Here is a 19,490-nt window from a genome sequence, read left to right as displayed (position 1 = left end):
ATGATCTGTTCCTGTGGTTGTGAAATATCCCAGATATGCACATCCAACTTCCCATGGTTATTCCAGGAGTTGTATTATAGAGCACACACACTCAGTATCCAAGTGTTTAAGTGATCATTTTAACTAATGATCAATACATAATTTATTTTCAATGATTCCCTTAAGGGATTACTGAAGATCGATGTCACTCATGTCACTCACACTTATTTCCGTGTTAAATGATTAGCAGTAATTCTGATAGCAAGCACATTCTCTTTATTTTTGAAGTCCTTACCGATATTTTTCAAAACAAGGCACTACAGTAGATGGGAGTGGATGGTAGAATTCAAACTGAGTTAAAAGAGCAGAATTTTAGATGAGCATAATGCAGTAACAACACAAATGCACGACAGATTTTATTCCAGCCCAGTTTGCAGCTTTACTACTGAAGCTTATGAATTTAAATGCAATCATTGCAAAGCTGCAGTTTAAATCCAGAGTTCAAATGGCAATAAGGAAAGAAAGAAAAAAGTTACCAAAAATATGGCAGTAAGAGATAGAGATTCAGAGATCTTTTTGAATCATGGCATTATGTAATAATTGAAACTCTTAGTTCAGCCCAGCACTTGCCCTGTGAGACATTGCCAAGTCATAATAAAGAATACTATAACGTTTGTTTGGCACGATCACTCCTTGAAACACATGCATATTTGAAGAAAATAAGAGGTTGATTTTCAGCATGTACAATTTGAGGTAGATAATGCTCAGCAAATGAGACTGCAAAGAACAGTGTGTGAGGGTGAGCCATGACAGAGGTGTGCTTTGTGCAGATTCCTACACACGTCACTTACGGCTCACTGAAAAAACTGAGACCCAAAGACGGGGCAGCTCTCTAGGCAGAGATGGCAAAGATGGTAATGTCTGAGAACAAGAGGGCAAGCAAGAGGTAAGTGGACAAGAAGAGCTGAAAGGCTGCAGGCGGGGAAGGACTTGGGGACAGAGAGCTTTGAAAATGAGGGGGAATCTAGAAGCAGGAATTGGAACTGGGAGCAAGGAGCAGCAGTGGCTTTGAACTAGTAAAGCAGATGCAGAGAAGATGCTTCCACATACCTGCTTTATGCTCCTGCATTTCTGCTCAATGATAATGGTTGTATAAGCTAAAAGGAGAAGAAAGAGGAAAGAAAAGAAAAAAAAAAGTTAAGATCCCAGTGAATAATGTAGAAGGAGAAAGAAAAATAGAAATAAATTCAGAGAAAGCAGCAGAAGGAGGTAATAAAGATCTAACTTTGAAGTCAACCCTTCTTTGAGCAGGAGGTTGGAGTAGATGACCTCAAGAGGTTCCTTCCAGCCTAAATTGTTATATGATTCAAAGAAAAAGGACAAAAGAGAGAAAGCACTTGAAGATGGAGGTCAGTTTGCATGGAGAAGTAACCTGAAGGAAAGCGTTATTGTTCACAGTGAAAGACACAGCAAGAATAAGGAAGTGGCTGGAAACTCATTTTCTGTTCTGCTCAGTGGTTTGACTTTCTGGACGAAATTCTGGAGACAGTGGGAAAACAACCTGTAATAAAACATCCAAGAAAGTGTTGTCACACAGAGAATCTATAGGGCTGAGAAAGATACCCAGCAATGGGTACAGAGAAAGGAAGAGACAGGAGATGAAAGCCTGAAGAGTTTTCATACAGACCAAATAGAGCTCTGGAGGAACATGCTACTAAAGTATTAAAAAGACACCCATAAAAGCACAGGAAAGGGAAAATTCTCATGGTGAAACATGAGTGTGGTTTGTAGAAGGTAAGTCAGGGAGACAGAAGGCAGGGGAAAAGCCTTTAAACTAGGATTAGAATAAATCAGAAGTGACTGCTGTCTGTCTCAGCAGAGAGGAAATGATGAAAATAGGAGTGGTGAAAATTCACACAAAAGTAAGGGGAGAAAAGGAAATGAAAGCAGACGACACTTGAGGAAGGTGGAGGTAAAAGCTGGATTGCAATCTTTCAAATGCAGTGAGGGTGAAGCGGGGTGTTCATAACAGCGAGGCCATGGAAAAGAGGACAGTGGTGAGTCAGGGCATGGGAATTGCCTACTGAGGCAGGTCAGTGTAGGGTAACTTAGAGGGAGGGAGTTTTATTGCAAATAGAGATTAAAATGTGAAGTATTTAAAACCCTACTTACAATCTTGTAAGAAACAAACAAGAAAAGGACCAAAGCTGAATTAACGAAACAACATCCAAAGAAGGCAGGGAGTCAGACTCTGCAGCTGAAAAAGCTCAACTGCAGCCTGGAGAAGCATAAAAAAGCCCAAACCTGTGGCTATTTAACATGCTGTAGCAACCATGGTGAGGAAGCCTGACCCTTTCAGGCCACATCTCAGCCAAGGAACAACAGTTAAAACAAGGGGAATACATTATACAGAGTGAAATACCATCTTTACTAAAATTTAAACCAAGGATTAGGACTGACAGAGCAAATGCCAAGCCGTTTACTGCTTCTCAGCCCAGGGATATAACAGAATATGTAGAGAAGCACGGGCATTCAGAGAAGAGCAATAACATAACAGTTGGGGAGAGAATGTGTGTCTCCACACAGAAGACCTAAAATATTTTGAAAATATATTTGAATATATTTGAAAATATATTTGCTATCTCCTCATTTGACTTTAAAGCCAAAAGTAAAATAATTTGTTCACAATCACTTGCAGCCTACCCATTCAAGGAACAAACACGTAATATGCTCCCAAGCCTTACACATTTGAACTTCCTCTTCACTTCTAACAGTCTTGTACAAAGGAGAAGGTGCTAAGGTAGAGCACACAACCTGCCCTGTGTCTGACCCCTCTGAAGATGCACAGAAGCATGGGAAGGATGAAGCACCTTACTTCCCCTTTCACTGTCCACTCCCTTTTCCCATGGAAAGAGGTGATACCCAGCCTGCAAAGCAGCAAAGAGAGCCTTCTGACAGTTACAGGACAATTTACATTAGCCAGAATATAAATATTGTGGCCAGAATTCTGCCAGCTCAAAGTGATCATGGTGTATCATTGCATAATGTGCCTTCTCCACCTTATGTAAAATTAACCGCTCCTTCCCTGTATATACGTGGTATGTTTATAGCTTAGTTGGTGTATTCATGTTACTATTTTGCTGTGTAAATATCAAAATGACCAATAAATAAGGATTATATTGAGCCACATGCAACTTATATTTGTTGCTTTATGAGACTGTTTCATTATTTCCTTTACAAAGGAAATTATCCTCATGCCGGAACTATATATGCAGTTTAAAAAGTCAGATTTGCTGTTTAGAATCGAGTGATGGAGGAACATTTTCCATATGTGGAAATAAGATGGAAGCGCTTTGTGCACAGCAACCTGCACAGTAACCTCCTGCATCCTCTGATGTCTGCACCCATCGATAGTACTGTGCTCATCCAAGGGAGAGGTCCTGTGCCACATCCCACAGTGGCATAAAGCAATACAGCTTTGGTGCAGCTAATTAATACAATCCAAGAATCTCATGCTCTGCTTTTCACATTACTGCACACTTTCCAGCACTGCGGACAAGTGTAGACAGAAAAATGGCAGAGCAGCAAGAATTTTCTTGACTTAATGCAAGTCCCATTTTCACAAGGTGCATTCTGCTCACTCCAACAGTTTCTCTGCGACTTTTTCAATAAAGATCAATAACCTCAGAAACCAAGGTTATTACTGCCACAAAGACAGCAGCTAGCTGCAACTGAAAGGATCCCCTTGGACATATCCAGCGGCAGTAATGCTTCTTGTTGCACTGCAAGCTCCCCTCCAGCCAGGCTGGTGATGGCTGCAATCCCTCCATTCTGTTCCAGGGCTACATTAAGCACTACTAGTTGTTCCTAACTATAAATGACTGAACAATTTTGTATTTTTCAGAAGTTTAAATGAAGGTGCATTTATTGTTCAAGTGCACGAGTTATTGTGGGAGTATTCGAGTTTGCCAAGGGTCTCTAGGAAGTTGAAATCAGTAGCAACCCTTAAAGAACATCTCAAAAAAAAAAAAAAACACATAAAAAAATCATGCTTTGCCATTATTTTAGTAACTGGACACTAAAAGACTTTTCTCTGCCAAGCAATTAACACTGTCATCATAACCTAGCCTTGAGGGTTTGAAATGGAAAGCATTGCTTTTCTGTCTTCTCCAGTAGATGAACACAGCGGCGGTGAAGTCTGGCTAGTGATTATTGTTCAAGAAGATGCTAATCGATAACGAACATCCCCCGTGTTACAACTTTAAATAAAGAACACAGCTGATACACTTCTAAAAACAACCATAATAAATACAGGGCCATAACAGAAAGCTTGTCCCCTAATAGGAGACAGCGAATTCTTTTTTCCAGCCAAAATTGTCTGAGCTGTTTCATACAACTTAAGCCCTGAGTCTCCTGCAAGTCTCATTGCAGGACAAACCTCACATTTGTAATGTCACACAATGTCAGTAATCACCGATTGGAGAATTTTGGCAAAGCTCCTTTTCCTATTCTGTTCAGTCACCTCACAGATGAAGAAAACTGACACCTCTGAAAACAATTCAAAGCCTGAGCATCAGATTAGACATTGTAAGTCAATAAAGTTGAACGGGGAGTAGCTGACAGCACTAAAATTTTGCCTATTGCAAAACGTCACAGTTGAATGAGTGGATGGACTTTCATGCCCCAATGAAGCACGCACAGGCTTCAAACTACTGGCATGTGTCAAGATGCTGCAAAACCTACCATTTATAAAAGATACATCTGGTGCATATTTATGGAGAGCAGAGTAAGGTCTTGTTTAAATTGCACACATGAATTTGATGTGGAGAACAGGCGATACCCTATGCCTCACGGTAAAAGCATGTTTTAACCTAAACTGCCTCCATCTATAATGCATGCCGTGAGGTGTGAAGGCCTCTTGCACATCGAAAAGTCAGAGTATAAATTATGAATCAAGGCACAGGTGGAGTCCTGAAGGCCAAACAGAGTTCTCATTTCATTGGTGTTTTTTCTGGGTTTAGGCTCCTTCTGGTTTTAGGCTCCTATATTTATGAAATAAAAATGTATTGAGATTTCATGCTCTAACCAGCTTGAACAACTTTTGTTAATACTTTCATTTGGTTTCACAAAAGTTGCTTTTCAGTTCTGCTTTCATTAGGCTGAGATTTTTCTTTCCCCAAAGTTGTTTGGCAAAGCAATTTATCAGCAATTCATCTAATGGTGTAAAACACCAGCAAGACTGCGATGTCCAAATCAGGACTTAAAATCATCTTTTTTGATCAGAGAAAAACTTCACAGGCCTTCATCTGTTTTTATGCTCTTCATGGTGTGGTTTAAAGCATGACATTTTTCTTAGCTCAATATTGTGCATGACCTTTCCGATTTCCCCTGTAGTTTCAGCAAAACTGCAATTTTCATTGGCATGTATTGTAATAAATAGCGATGACAAAAATGTGTGTTTCCAATTTAAAGCCACTTAGTTTCATTTGGCACCTGTGCTCAGCTTCACTTTGCAGCAGAGATTCAAAACCAGTGACAGCAAGGTAGGCATCGGAGGAGTGAGAGCAAACCGACAGGGCAGCTCTGCACAGCAATCCTAATCCCACGCAGCCGCTGGGGCTGAGCTTTTCTCACCTGTGCCAGCTGTTATTTGCACCGCAGCACGTTTGCAACACGCAGGCAGTCGCAGCACAGGGCAGCCTCGGGTTAAATAGCTGCTTTCCATCCCACAAAATAGTCTTCCATGCAACTGGCACAACGCATTAACAGCATTTCATGTGCCACACCTAAGCAATTTCACAATCTTAAATGCACAATCTTAGAAAGGCCTAAATCTCTGGGGAAGTTGTACGTAGTATTTTTTGCTCCAAGTGTAAAACAGCTTGAAGAAGTAATGCAGTTTTAGCCTCTTCTAATCATCTCCTCAAGAAGCAGGAAAACATGGGGAAATGAAAGTGGGTGTGCATCCAGCGGTGACAGGTCACCCTGCCTGTGCCGCGAGCCAGTGTGAGAGCAGCCAGGTGCTCCTGCAGACCACTGCGGGGTTCAGAGCAAAAGGCACAAGCCCCTCTTTCAGGCTGCCTGCAGTACCACTGCCCAGTGCTGCTTCTTGAAGCAATGCCCACGGGAGACCCCCAGAGTGAGTCATCTCCGCTCAGAGCCAAGTGACAGCAGAAAAAAAAAAACTTACCACAAAATAGAAAAGCAAACAGATACATGTCTTTTCTTCCTCAGTTTCTGGTAGTGCACCCCCATGTCTTGTTGACCCCAGCAACTCCAGATGCTAAAATGCTTCACTGGGCACACGATTAGGTCCGGTGAGGACTCTTTAAAGTAAATTGCCAGGTTGACACTTTGGTTCCTAAAAGTACAAGGCCTCGATGTACAGCTTGAACTCATCGGGTGCCCAAGCATTTTCTTTCAGAGCGAGCTGCCCAAGGACTACCTACAAAACGTTCAACATGATCCCAGCGAGAAGGAGGCTCTATCAGTTTTTCCTTCAGAAGTCAGCCCGAGAGAGATGCAGCTCTGCCCTGTGGCTAGATTGCACTCTCTGTGTTGTGGCCTGTTGCTGGCAAAAATGATTAAACCAGCTCATGGGAAGATCTTCCCAGTTCAAAACTGTCAGCAATGGTGACTACTGGCCAGGAAAACGCGTGGCTGCGCCCAAGACCTGCACTGACTAGATCAGACCTTGTTTGTCACTCAGTCCTGAGATAGATTTTTCTCGTGTAGGCTGCTTGAGATGTAGAAATTGTTTGTCAAATTTTCTGACACTGGGGAGAAAAGAAATAAGAGGAAAAAAAAAAACTAAACACAATTACACAAGTACTGGTCTGTTGACATTTAAAAAGAGACACTGATGAGCATAAAAAAATAGTTAAAAAAAATCCTTGGCCAGCAACCCAAAGGACCAAAGACAAATCACAAAATAGGATGCAACTAATTAGGCTGAAATGCCAACAGTGTTCAAGATATCGTTCAAAGTATCCACAGTGTCAGACTGCTACCATGACCCCCAGTTCGAATATGCCAAGGGGAAATGTAGAAAGGGACTGAATCAGATAAGTTAAATACAAATATTTTAAAATGACATTTTAATTTCTACCTCGCCATTTTAACATTTTCAAAATCGTTAAATAAGCATGTCGCCTATTCTCAGATCAGGCCAAATGTCAGATGTTTGTATGTATTATTCAGCTGAACATTTTAAGTACATAATCCTTCTCATTGCTAAACAGGTGGTATTATATTAACAGGTTATTTTCTTAAAAAGAGCAGTGAATAGAAAATTAGCAATACTATAAAATGTTGCATTAATAAATGTGGAGCCAGGGCTAGCACAGAACTGAACAAAGGGTTGCAGGAAGAACAGGGAGAACAGCAAGCCACAATTTTCTGCTGCATCTATGATTTTTAAGGCACATTCCAAGTAACTTCTACTCAGAGACTCAGCAGTCACCTACCACAATTTAAATTAAGTCACCAAACCTGAAATGCTCTCTAAAAGAGCTGGGCTCTGGAGGTTTTAATAAGGGCATGTCCAAGCTAAAACCAGAATGTCAAACATTTAATTTCTTGGCCTTTGAACCATCCAGCTTGACAAAAGCACCCCCTGCCCATTGTGATGCACGCAACCAAACTTCAGCATTGTACCTCTCATGTTCATAACCCAGGAGAGTTTAAATGTGCAGTGCCATCACTTTTTAATTTCTCTAACATTGCCCTCATCAGCACAATTCCCTACCCGCTCAGTCGGGATCACACTCTGCCCTGCAGAGCATCCGGCTGGAACACGTACAACACACGTTCCTCTTCCTCCTCCCTTCATAGTGTTTGCCCACGTTCACGGCCCTTCAGTGGACTGCCTCACCTGGCATTGCAGATCTCAGCACATGTTGCCCTACTCCTCCTCACCATCTTCTCTCCACTCCCTTTCTGTGCTGATGTCTATTCTTGGCACTGCCTCCGCTGGAGCAGCTGCTCGCTCTGGTACTCCACACTCATTCCTCAGTCCTATCCACCTCACATCTTCTCTTCTGCTGTTTAAGAGACTGAAGAAGCCAACTGGCCTCTCTGATCGTTACTCAACTTGTCTACGTAAGTTTTGTTTTGTTTTAATAAATGAATGTGTGAATTTAAATCAATACGCTTGTACCCACAGATACACATGAACACAGACAAACGTTCCTCTTTACCATTCAGGAAGTGCATAAAGACAAACTAAATGAAGTGATTTTATACCACTATAAAAAAAAAAAACTCACCTTGGAAAGCGCATTAGTTGAGCTATTCATGGAACTGGACACACCTGAAAAACAAACTTCTGTAGACAAATGCATTGGTATTTGTGCTTTACACAGCAGAGCACGTTTTCCATTATATCTCATCCATGATACTGAATACTTTGCAGGGCTTAACAATTAAAAATAGAGACTGGAAGGAAAAGGTCTGAGTTTAATGGATTCATTGTAGCTCATGTCTTTCCTTTGGTTTTCAGTACTGCTTGGTAGGTTTTGCTGTTGTGCTGTTGTGTTGTTTGCAGCACTTCAGTGACAATTATCTGCGGGAAGAAGTAGACCTGAAAAAGAGAATGTGTGGAGCAGTATGCCATCAGGACTCGGCCCTTCAACTTTCAGAAGAAATGTGAAATAGGAGCAATGGAAAGGAAATGATATATGGCCCATAGCATATTCCAAATGTAGTTCACAAACTTTGCTTTTAGAACTAGTACTTGTTTATATTTCATACAGAATTTGTAGCAGGATTGACAACCTCTGGGGTTTTAAAGCTTAAGAAGCTGCTAGCATTTTTTTTATTTTTTGATTGATGAAAATCTGCAGACTGACTCTACTTTGTTTTATCGGAATACCAGCAACCCCCCAACATAACTTCAGGCATTGCTTAGGTTTTTGTTGTTGTTATCACTTGTCACATCAAATAAAAATCTAAATCCGTGAATTTGATAAAGTTATTTTTCCTTTTACAAACATGAGTTAACACACAATGAGTTCTGGAAAGAAAATGAAATGCTTTGTCTATCATCCAGGTATGGTTGCAGCTGTATTGTGTAAAAGTATCTTGCAAAAGCAACATTCTCAGCTGCTTTTGCAGCACAAGCAGCTGATGAACACTAATGAAGAGGAACATTTATGATTTCTCGTCCTAAACAAGCCCCAAACGTGACAGTACTTGGGAGCTGCCTTTTTCCCCCAAATGGCCACAACTCTTCATAATGTGCCAGTGTTCGTACTCAGGGTCTTACTGTGACTGTTAGAGCAAAGCCCTCTGAAATAATTCATTTTTCATAGACAGACATTTGCTATCATTTTATTGACAGGAACAGAGTCCTGCTGTACCACCTGTGTAAAATTTGCCAACTTAAGTTAGACTAACTTGTCTTATTACCTGCTCTTTTTCGATCCTTTGCTGTGCTCAAGTTTGGAAGAATTTAATGAACTGAAATGCCTGTAGACAGCAAGTTGCAAGTGCATTCTCAGTGCACTGAGATAGCAAACTGAGGAAACTGGGCAAACTTAACCTGAAACATAATGATTTATTGTCTTTATACATGCTCACTCGTTCTGCTTACTTATTTTTCTCGAGAAAGATTGAAGGCTTCTCCTTGTTCCTAATGTCCTCCATCGGCTCATAAGCTGGACCTACAACAAGAAATTCATTGTCACAGCCATCTGTTTTCAGAGCTGAATAAATATGTGGGCACATCTACTGGCAACAGGAAAAAATGACTGAAAGATGCTTTATCAAGCAGCGAAGATCCCTGTGCTACCAGCATTCACAGCTGGTATCATTCTGCTAGCTGGAGTAAGCTAGTATGGGTCTATTAGCAGGTGTTAATATCACACCCCACATTGTTTTCTATGAATGTAATTTGTAATTCTTTCATCAGTCGTGGATTGAGTATACCAATACTAAAATCACAGCCTCCATAGTTTGCCTGCATAAGATATCAAAATGCTTTTAATTCAGAAGAGCGAATCACAGACCAGATTTTTAAAAGATGCTAATATACTGTTGGAATTACAAAGGACATCAGTATTTAACTTTTGTATTGTATAAACTGCAATTAATAAGCAAACAGTCAGTTTTCTCTGTATTTGAGAAACTGAAATGAACATTCAATGGATAAAAACTTCCAATTACGACAGTATTTTTATATTATTTTAATCCATATGCCTGACATGTATGAAAATTCATGTCAACCCATGATACAAGAACCTACATCACCCAAGGAGTTTTGATATTAAGTTTTATTTTATAATACAGTGTTGGGCACTTTATGGTAATGCGGAGTTCACCAAGAACTTCTATGGACACCACAAACTTGGAAATAAAACAAAACAAAAAACTCTGCTTATTTACTACGTATACACAGTGCACTACCAATAGTAGTCTAAGGTCTGAATTACAATTCTTAAGATGACTTTGAACAGTAGTCCAGAGGGTGCAAAAGGATGGATTAAATTTTGAGATTTGGTTCCAGTTTATTACAGGTCAGTAATTAACTAAATTTCTAATTTTCTAAACCTGTTATAGCACAGTGCTGGTTAGGTTACTTTGTTTCCAAAATTAATAAAATGATCAATAAAATCTCAAAGTGTCCTGTATTTTATGCCTTTCCCACAGGTGTTAAAGGACACAAGAATATTAACAGATTGTTTTCAAAGGCCACTAATGAAATGTTGTGAAAAAAAAAATAGAAGTTTTGAGATATGTAATGTGTCTGTTCCATGTTGAGGCATTTCTCATCATATCTGACACATATCTAAAGAAAACAAATTGTCAGTTTGCTAACCATGTAAGCATTTTAAATTTTTCTTCCTACTCAAATATCATGAATTAACAGACATGATGTGCTTGTGCATAGGCTGCACAAAAACTAGCTGTTCCACAGTGCTTTATTGCCTCATTCAAGTAAATTAATTTAAAGAAGTTCTCAAGGAAAACCAAAGGTAAAAACAAAATGTACATCAATATACAAAGAAATTAATTTATGAAGAATTAAAAGTATACTGGCAACATTAGTAGATCTTTTAAGTAACGACTTATGATAATTAGGGATGTCACAAACTAAATTCTTTTTAACAATACGGTCATCACCCTGAACAGTCACCCCGGTGGTGGTAATGAAAAGTGATGCTTAACTCCTTGCCTATTTTTACCAATGTTAAACAAATGATCAAATGATAAATTAAACATTATAAATTCTAGTATTTAATCTTCAATTTAAAATCACTTACTTGTATGTGAACATTGGCTTAGGCTTTATTATTTCTGTAGAATGTGACATCCATAATCATGCTTGGTCATTGGAAATATACATTTGCCTCATTAGAATATATTCTTCGTGTTTTTATCATACAAGCATATTTCAATGCTACATGTAATTTTACACATTTTTGAAAAATACCATTTCAAAGATTTGCTTGAAAAGCAGATGTGCACATTTATAACTACTAAATTACTTTGAAACAAAGAGAAATATTGCACAAAATTCACTGAAGATTTGAAAGTCAACACATTCCCCTCCTAAAACAAGTAGCTCCCTTATTTTTAACAGAAACAGAATGTCAATTCACAGAGAACCATAAAAAACTTGAACTCAACTTAGTTTTCAAATGCTAATACTGTTACTGGATTCCAAATACTAATGTTGTTAGTATTGACCTAAGGAATAGTACAAATAAATTTGAGTACCCTTTACTACAGTAAACCTGGGAATAACTTCCAACTGTGCTACCTGCTTCATACTCCAACTCAGGAAAAATGCTGACAGCCCTACACTGGCAGTGGGTGGCCCTCAGACTAAGCCGGCTGTGGCCTCTTCAGACATCTCTACTTAGAAGTTTAGCAGCCTCCAGGAAAGTTGTATCAAGTACTTTCATCTGGCCACCAACTGTAACCATGAAACAGACAACACAAAGGTAATTGAGGCAGGTTTAACTTGTACAAAACCATACCATCCCTTTTTTGTTCCTTTATTCTCATCCAGCCCAAAGACCACGACGTGGCTCACCCCCCTATGTGGGGACAACGACATATTCTAGACCAGATGTGGCCCATGCCCTTGGGCTGAGAACAAGGACACATTCTGTTCAGCCCAGACTCTGTTAGCAGGTAAACAACGCTTGGCAAAGACACACACATCTAATAGCAGCAAAGAAGAGGTTACTGAATACAAGTCACATATCCATCCACACGGCTTTTGCTGGTGCATTTCTACATTCACGCTCCAAAGATTCACTGTGGGAACAGATAGCCTTTACCAAACCAAGTTTTGCAATAAAGAAGCTGCTTGCCTTGGACACAATTTTTAGTAGCCACATTTGCTTAGGCTGAAATTCCAGTCTGTTGGGAGCAAACCGACTGGAGTCTCACAGCACCTGGACTGAGGCCTGGCACCAAGAGACAAGGTACTAACTCCCTTGGAAATGAAGACCACCCTTGATCTCTCCCTGCAGAGCCAGGGAGGTCAGCATTACGAGGCTCCTTGCTGCTGGACAGGGTATTACAGGCAGTATTTCACAGGGGATGCATTTAAAAGGGCCTCATGCTGGCACTTTGTTTATTGCATGAAATGTTCCTTCGAATTACATGCATAGAGAAAAGATTTGAGATGCTCCTAGCAATTTGATTAGACAGCTGCAAAGAAAGATTGTTCAGTAGGACTGAATATAACTGATTGTAGGTGGAAAAACAGAAGCTGTTCGAAAAACCTGGCTTACCTTTTCTTTTGCCTAAAACTTTACATAGTTTACAAGAACACAAGTTATAACAAGCTCATTCTAAAACTCGAAAAGACATCTACAAAACAGTTCTCTAACAGATTGGGTGGGATTTTGAAAAGCACCCAGCACATGTCTAAAACTCCCACTGAAGTCTGCATTACAGTGCCTGAGAGGGGACTTCAGCTAGTGCCGGGTATTTCTGATGACCCCACCCCTCACCATACAGCAGCAATATCACTGAAATGCTAAATGACAATGAAGGTTTCAGTCAAAATGGTACATAAGAACTTCTACGACTACATTTTTCCCTCAGAACAAGTCTATTTTTAGGAGTTACATGACCCCCCAAATATGCAGGATGGAAGAGCAAACCATTGCCTTCACTACAAAGACTGCCCTCTGCACGCATAGAGGGTAGGGATCACCTTTGTGTCCCAGGTCCTTCCTTCTTTTGTTCTTCCCTGAATATCTGTGCCATTTTTCACAATGGTGCAACTCCATACGGATGGATGGGAAGGCTTTGACTGGGACAACGTATCCATTCCAGGCATCCCACAGGAGATTAATCACACAGACAATATTCCTTTTACCTATATGATTGGGTTGGAATCACTACAACCAAGCTAGAATATTAAACAATATTCTAAAATCTGGATTTCCTCAAAGTTATCATCCTTCTTGGGGACTCTCAGGCTCTTCTTCACCGCCTCATTGGAATAACCCAGGAATTTTTCTACTGCCCCTATTTTTTCCTGCAAATCAAATGAGAACTGCAGCTCATTTCAGGCAGACGTATGTGAAATGAACTTGATACTAAATTCAAGTCCTAGTTTGTCTATGTCAGAAATCTGTTCCTAAATGCAAGTAAGAGATTCCAAAGCTTAATTGAATAACCTGATATCTCTCCCTTAAACAGGAGGAATGGGAAGATTTTTGAGATCTTGATGCGATAGAAAAAAAAGAGATGCCTCTGAAGACCACCACAGGAGCTCTGACTGAGCAGAAATCAGTTCTCACCCATAGCTGGTGACAAATGCTGATGATTTTCAAAGACATTAGAAGAATTTCCACAAATAAGAGAGATACAAGTATAAAACTCAGAAAAAATACTGGACCTGGACAATTTATCTTAATATAGAATCCAATGTAGTAATAAAAATACTGCATATGTAGCCAATAGACAGTTTTACATTATCAGAAGACAGAGGAGAACAGTGTTGAACCAGAAATACCATTTTGGACTTTTATCTATTTGGTAACTGGTACTGATGTTTAAGTAAGGCACAAATATTAGCCTTTTTAAAGGATCACTGATAGTAAGTGGAAAAGATTCTGTAAAATTACATGCTTAAAAGGTACCTACATTTAAATTCAACACAGGTATAAGACCAAGTTATTTTTGAACATATACAAGGCTCAAAACCAAAGAGACATACTATTTAATGACTGTAAACACACTATGGGCTTTATAAATAGTAAGGAAAATGCGGCAGAAGCACAGTAAATAACATTTTAATGGCAACTGAATTAAAGAAAAACTGTAAGCTGAATTTTATCTCCCGTCTTTAACTCAGCTATTTACTTTTTATTCAGCCTGCATTTTCACTTAATGAAACAGTGAATTATTACCACGATGCATCAATTTTGAGAGATTTTGGTATTAAACTTTCAATTTCATGCTCCTTATAATAACTATATGAATATTAGCAGCCTCATAAGGCTTCCATATTTTTTGCACAGAAGTGAGAATGGGACAACCTATGTGAAAACAGGAATTCAGTGTCTAAGTCTCATGTAAAGGCAGTAGGATTTATTCTATCAGATGGATATTTTTAAAACCATTTTCTGGCAGCATTCCTGGACTTATATGTTTGATAGATTTGAAAGGCATGATGGCCATAATTTCTGAAATTATTCTATTTTCTGGATAAGACATCAATACTGCTTATTATCTTTAATAAATCAAGACAACAACATGATCTTAGATAGAACTGTGGCCAGAAACAGTGTCAGATGTAGATGAAAAGAAGAGGCAAACTTTGAAATTCCTGTCAGCTTTTGCAAGGACATGAATGAGAACAAGTGAGAAGTGCTACAAGAACACAGTCCTTTGTGTCTTCTATCTTCCCTTAGACACACTTCAAAGAATTACATTTGGTAATATTTAGTACCAGCAAAAGAGAAGAATGCACTCCACTGTGACATTAATACCACCTCCTGACAAGCATCTGTGAAGTTGCCCTGCCACTTTCTCATAACAGCACCTGAGACATCCAGTTTGACCCACGTGGAAAGGTTACAGCTAAGATTTTAATAATTTTTATGTTATTTTTGATTTTTGATAGTGTAAAATATTTTGCCAAATAACATTTTTATATTAATAAAAAAATCCCCTTCCACCTTACATAGCATGTTGATACACATTACAGGGAAACACGGGATAAAGTACAGACCTCAGGACATAAAATCTCTGACTTAGGAATGCTAAGATTCTCCAGCAGTAGATTGCAGATGCCCTCAGGAACGTTCATGCTCTAATCAGACACAGACACTTCCCTAAGATTTCCACTTTTACAACTTTAACTTTCAATGCACTGATTAAAAAAGTTAATTCTGGAGGCTTACCCTCAATGACAAGTACTGGCTCTTCCCTTGTCTGCAGATATACCAATATTTTGGAATGCAGAGCTGAACCTTTTTGCAGAGATGTCTTTGCATCCCTTTAGTAAAGTATCAAACATTGCCTAATGATATCAATCCTTTCCCTTAAGTCAGCTGCCTTGTAAGAAAGCACCAAAAAAAAAAATCAAAACAATCCAAAACCAGGAAACAACAACAGAAAAACCCTTTCCATTTTTGCTAGCTAGGAGGAAAAATCATTCATAAATCTCATCATGGCAACTGATATTAAAATTTGCTACAAACAACCAAAAATAAAGATACTAAAGCACAATCTGATCCAACTCCTGACCTCGTTAATTTGCTCACTCAGGCCAACACTGAGGCTAAGACACAACATTCATGCCAAAAGGGGAAAGAAAATGAAAAAATAAAATAAAATCTGGCATCAGTTTAGAAGAGCATTACATTATTCTCAGGCACAGTTCATTTTATACCCATTTGTTACTTTTACTAACTGCATCACAGAAGATCCTTCAAAGCTGACAACTATAATCTACTGAAACTTACTTCACACCTTTACTACCCTGAGCTATTTTGGAGAAAGGAATGTATGTATGGTAAGGTGGAGATACAGAAAAAGGAAAAGTGTGTGGGGAAATTAAAAAAAAAAAAAGGCAGGGGAACAGAAAGCATTGCTCTGTATATGCAAACTGTTCAGGAATGCTGCCAGAAGGAGGACAAATGCTTGTTCTAAATACAATGTACAAGTCCATATATTCTCCTTCACTGCCTTTGGAAAGAGATTTTTAGAAGTTCAACTTGGCTAAAATGAGAGTTGGATATATACTGTCTTAAGCTCAATCAGTAATTTCAGTTTTCTAGTGTTACAAGTAATTCCCAGTCATTAATCTTTAATAATTTAACTAAATATGACTTCTAAGTAACAGTAATTCATACTACCTTCAAAAGGTAGCTTCTAAGAATCAAAAGAAAATAGTTCCAAACAGGCACAAATAATTTTTCAAATACTATTAGACTGTAGAAAATAAAAATAAAAAATAGAAATCTATAAATTCCACTTACACGTTCCTTTCTGAAATTTTTTAGATGAAATAGTCTACCTAGAGAAACTGGATAACATGTCTTTAAAGTGTCTTAGTTGTAAACAGAAGTTCATAAACTTCACATTATAATTCAGCACTTCATGTACTTTGCAGAAGAGAGAAAAGCATGCACTACCTTTTTGAAGTCTGGAAGACAGGGCCACAGTTTTAGTTTGCAGTAAATTCCAAGTAATATTCACAAGCTATTCCTTAATCTAAAAAGACTTCCTCCCCCCCACCCCCTGCCTTTGCTGAAGCAAATTCTTGCCGTGGAAAATCATTATTGCTGTTTTGTATGTTTGCATTCATCTTCTAAGATAAATCTTTTCTCAAAAGATTAAGGCAATTATTACTTGTTAAAAGCATTAACATTTGTACATTTCAAACAAATCTAGATTGTTTGGTTCATTTCCTGCTTAATGGGATTAATACAGTACCTTCAAAACTTGGTTACCTATTAGGTGATACCTTTCCTGCTGCTTAGAGGAAGTAAATGCTACGAAGCACCATCCACCTGCTGTATTTTTAGCACAGAGACTAACTAGTACCTGATTTAAGAGTGCATTTATATATTTAGTTCCAGTTTGTGGACCTAACTACAGCCAACAAATGAACTGGGTAAACATAGAAGCAAATGTTCCAGTAGCAGAAAATGCATATTCAGCTGAAGAGAATTATTATTTTTTTTTGTAATTGAAATCTCTTATTCCTTTTTAATATTTTGGTTAAAATGTTACATGGAGTTATATGGAGTCCTGAGTAGCCTCCCTTCAAACTTCTTCTGGGAGTCAAGTTTATCTTCTAATAGTTTTCTTACGTTTTATTTCCACTGCTATTGCTGGATAAGCTATCCTTTGAAATATTTAAACCATAGTGAAAAGCAGAACTCAGTTTACATAAAGATACCACTTCTTGAAGAAGCCCACCCTCATCTGGAGTTTCATTTCCTTCTTTCCTATCTTTCTCCCAAGGGACCAGAATGGATGGATGTTGAGCAAGACTTGCTGGGAGCTGATCTTCTGAGGTATTGCTTAGTGTTTCATTCTGCTTTGCATACTTATAGGAAGAATAGCCTTCCTTGAAACTTTCTAGAGAAGCAAACTGGGCACTTGATTGTACGGGAGATGAGGATGTTATGCAACCACCAGAGGTGTCCATCTTGTCAGTAATAAAGGTTTTCTCACTACTTTCTTCTTCCAGTCTTGAGAGAGATTCTCTATGTCCAACAGAAGAAACTTGCTTCCTTGGCGATGGAGGGAGCTGCTTCCCATGGAGGACACTATCATCCTGACCGAGATTCCAGTCTGCTTGATCATTAGCATTACTGCAGAGCAGGGTAAGGTTGCTCTCACTAGGTGCATTTGACTTGTTCTGAAAGAAAGAATATGTTTATGTTTAATGTCACAAGAAAAAATGGCAGTTTGGAAACAAGAATACTGTAATGGATTTTGCGTGTTCCTAAATCATGGATATACCCTTTGGGTTTCAATGTTACAAATCAAGTTTTTTTGTTTGTTTTGTTTTGTTTTTACTTCCTTGCCAGAATATTTTGTCTCTTATCATGAGGACCACCTTTTGCACAAAGGAAAGAGTCTGGCTCCCCTGTCCATTTAGTCTTTGCACAAGCACTTTTGACAGTGAACAAAGACATACTTTGCTACTTTGTACCATAATATGAGAAGGAGTTGGACTAAAACTGAAACCAGATGGCATTTCCTCTTTGCTTCAGTAATTAATTATACCAACTTTCAATATTAAATCTTTTAGCCAAACAAACAAAAATGGGCAGTTTATTAATGTGACCGCTATGTGACATTCATAATATCAAATTTTACAAGCTTTTTAAACATTAGTGTCAGAATCGTTGTTCCAGTGACAAATCTTTGACCATGGGATTCCTTTCAGCAACAGTAAATGTTGGACAGCTGATATACGCCTGAATTCAAAAACACCAACTTCTTTTTAGCTCATGTCACAGCAGGTGAGGGTTTTTAAAGTTGTAGGCAAGAGCTCTGACCCATAAAGAAGTTTGCTTACACTCTGGGTCCCAAGCAACTCTATCTAAAGTTGCACAGGATCAAGGTACCCTTTTACAAATCTTTAGATTACTATTCTAGCAGTGTTTCAGGTGCAGTGGATGTCATAACTTAAGACGGAAACATCACTGTATCACTGTGACTACTTTAATGATGCAAGGTAAAAATTGAAGTACCTTGTAAACTATATCACAAACACTATAATTAGATCAGGGAATACAAGACTGAGCAGCTAAATATAGTATTAAACTATCTGATTAAGTATATTATTACTTTATTCACAACTCTGTATGTGGTTAATGCTGTAAGGGAAAAATACTGTGCCCCAGATGACTTGTGTGACACAAGTGTAATCAATCCCTTGACTGGTGAAAATACATCATGAAGTTGCCAGCATGGTTGTGCTGTTTTGTAGCAGTAGAATGACACACTTGCAATTCTAAAGACTATTCCGTAGTAACTGTCCTCATGCTGTTGATTCCACAAGTGCAGGATTCCACTATAAAGGGAATGGGACTGTTTTTCAAATGAAAGCAGGAGACTAACCGTAGTCTTGTAATCAATGTCATCCATTGACCTAAAGAAATCGAGGCTTTTTGCTCCTGAGAGTTTTCCTTGATCTGAACTGTGTGTGCTCAGTGTGTCCAGAATCTCTCCAAGCAAATCCATTTCTCCTTGATGCTGTGAAGTTACTCCAGTTTCACCAGAATCATCACTGTCATAAAAATAAGCAGAAGCTTCCTCACTGTCTTCTGATGATAACCTGAAGACAAAAACTTTTGCATCAGATGGGAACATAAAAGCCATTTTATTACAGATACTTCTGAAAGTAAGTAGCAGAACACATTTGAAGACTTAAAAATGAACCCCATTTTTCTTTTTGCTCAACAATTTTACCTGAAGGTAAATGTACAGTACCAATGCAGATGTAGTAGCTATTAGCTAATATTCCTGCTTCTTTGCTCTTCCCCAACCACTACAACTATTATTTCAAGTCACCC

At 38.7% G+C, this 19,490-nt stretch overlaps 1 protein-coding gene across 2 annotated transcripts in view; it reads right to left on the bottom strand.

The window, feature by feature from the left end:
- Positions 1-10,882: 10,882 nt before the first annotated feature.
- The window catches only part of DENND1B (DENN domain containing 1B), a 158,416-nt gene continuing 149,808 nt past the window's right edge, over positions 10,883-19,490 (bottom strand). For both annotated transcript variants that reach the window (XM_048067142.2, XM_048067143.2), the window contains 2 exons: positions 19,036-19,252; positions 10,883-17,824 (listed from right to left, as the gene is read on the bottom strand). In XM_048067142.2, the coding sequence (XP_047923099.1) occupies positions 17,267-17,824; positions 19,036-19,252 (775 nt within the window). In that variant the 3' untranslated portion in view covers positions 10,883-17,266. The remainder of the gene's footprint in view (positions 17,825-19,035; positions 19,253-19,490) is intronic.

This window comes from Anser cygnoides, chromosome 8 (genome assembly GCF_040182565.1).
Source record: "Anser cygnoides isolate HZ-2024a breed goose chromosome 8, Taihu_goose_T2T_genome, whole genome shotgun sequence".
Taxonomy (NCBI): Eukaryota; Metazoa; Chordata; class Aves; order Anseriformes; family Anatidae; genus Anser; species Anser cygnoides.
Note: the sequence above shows the minus strand (reverse complement) of the source record. Positions and strands in the feature narration are given on the sequence as shown.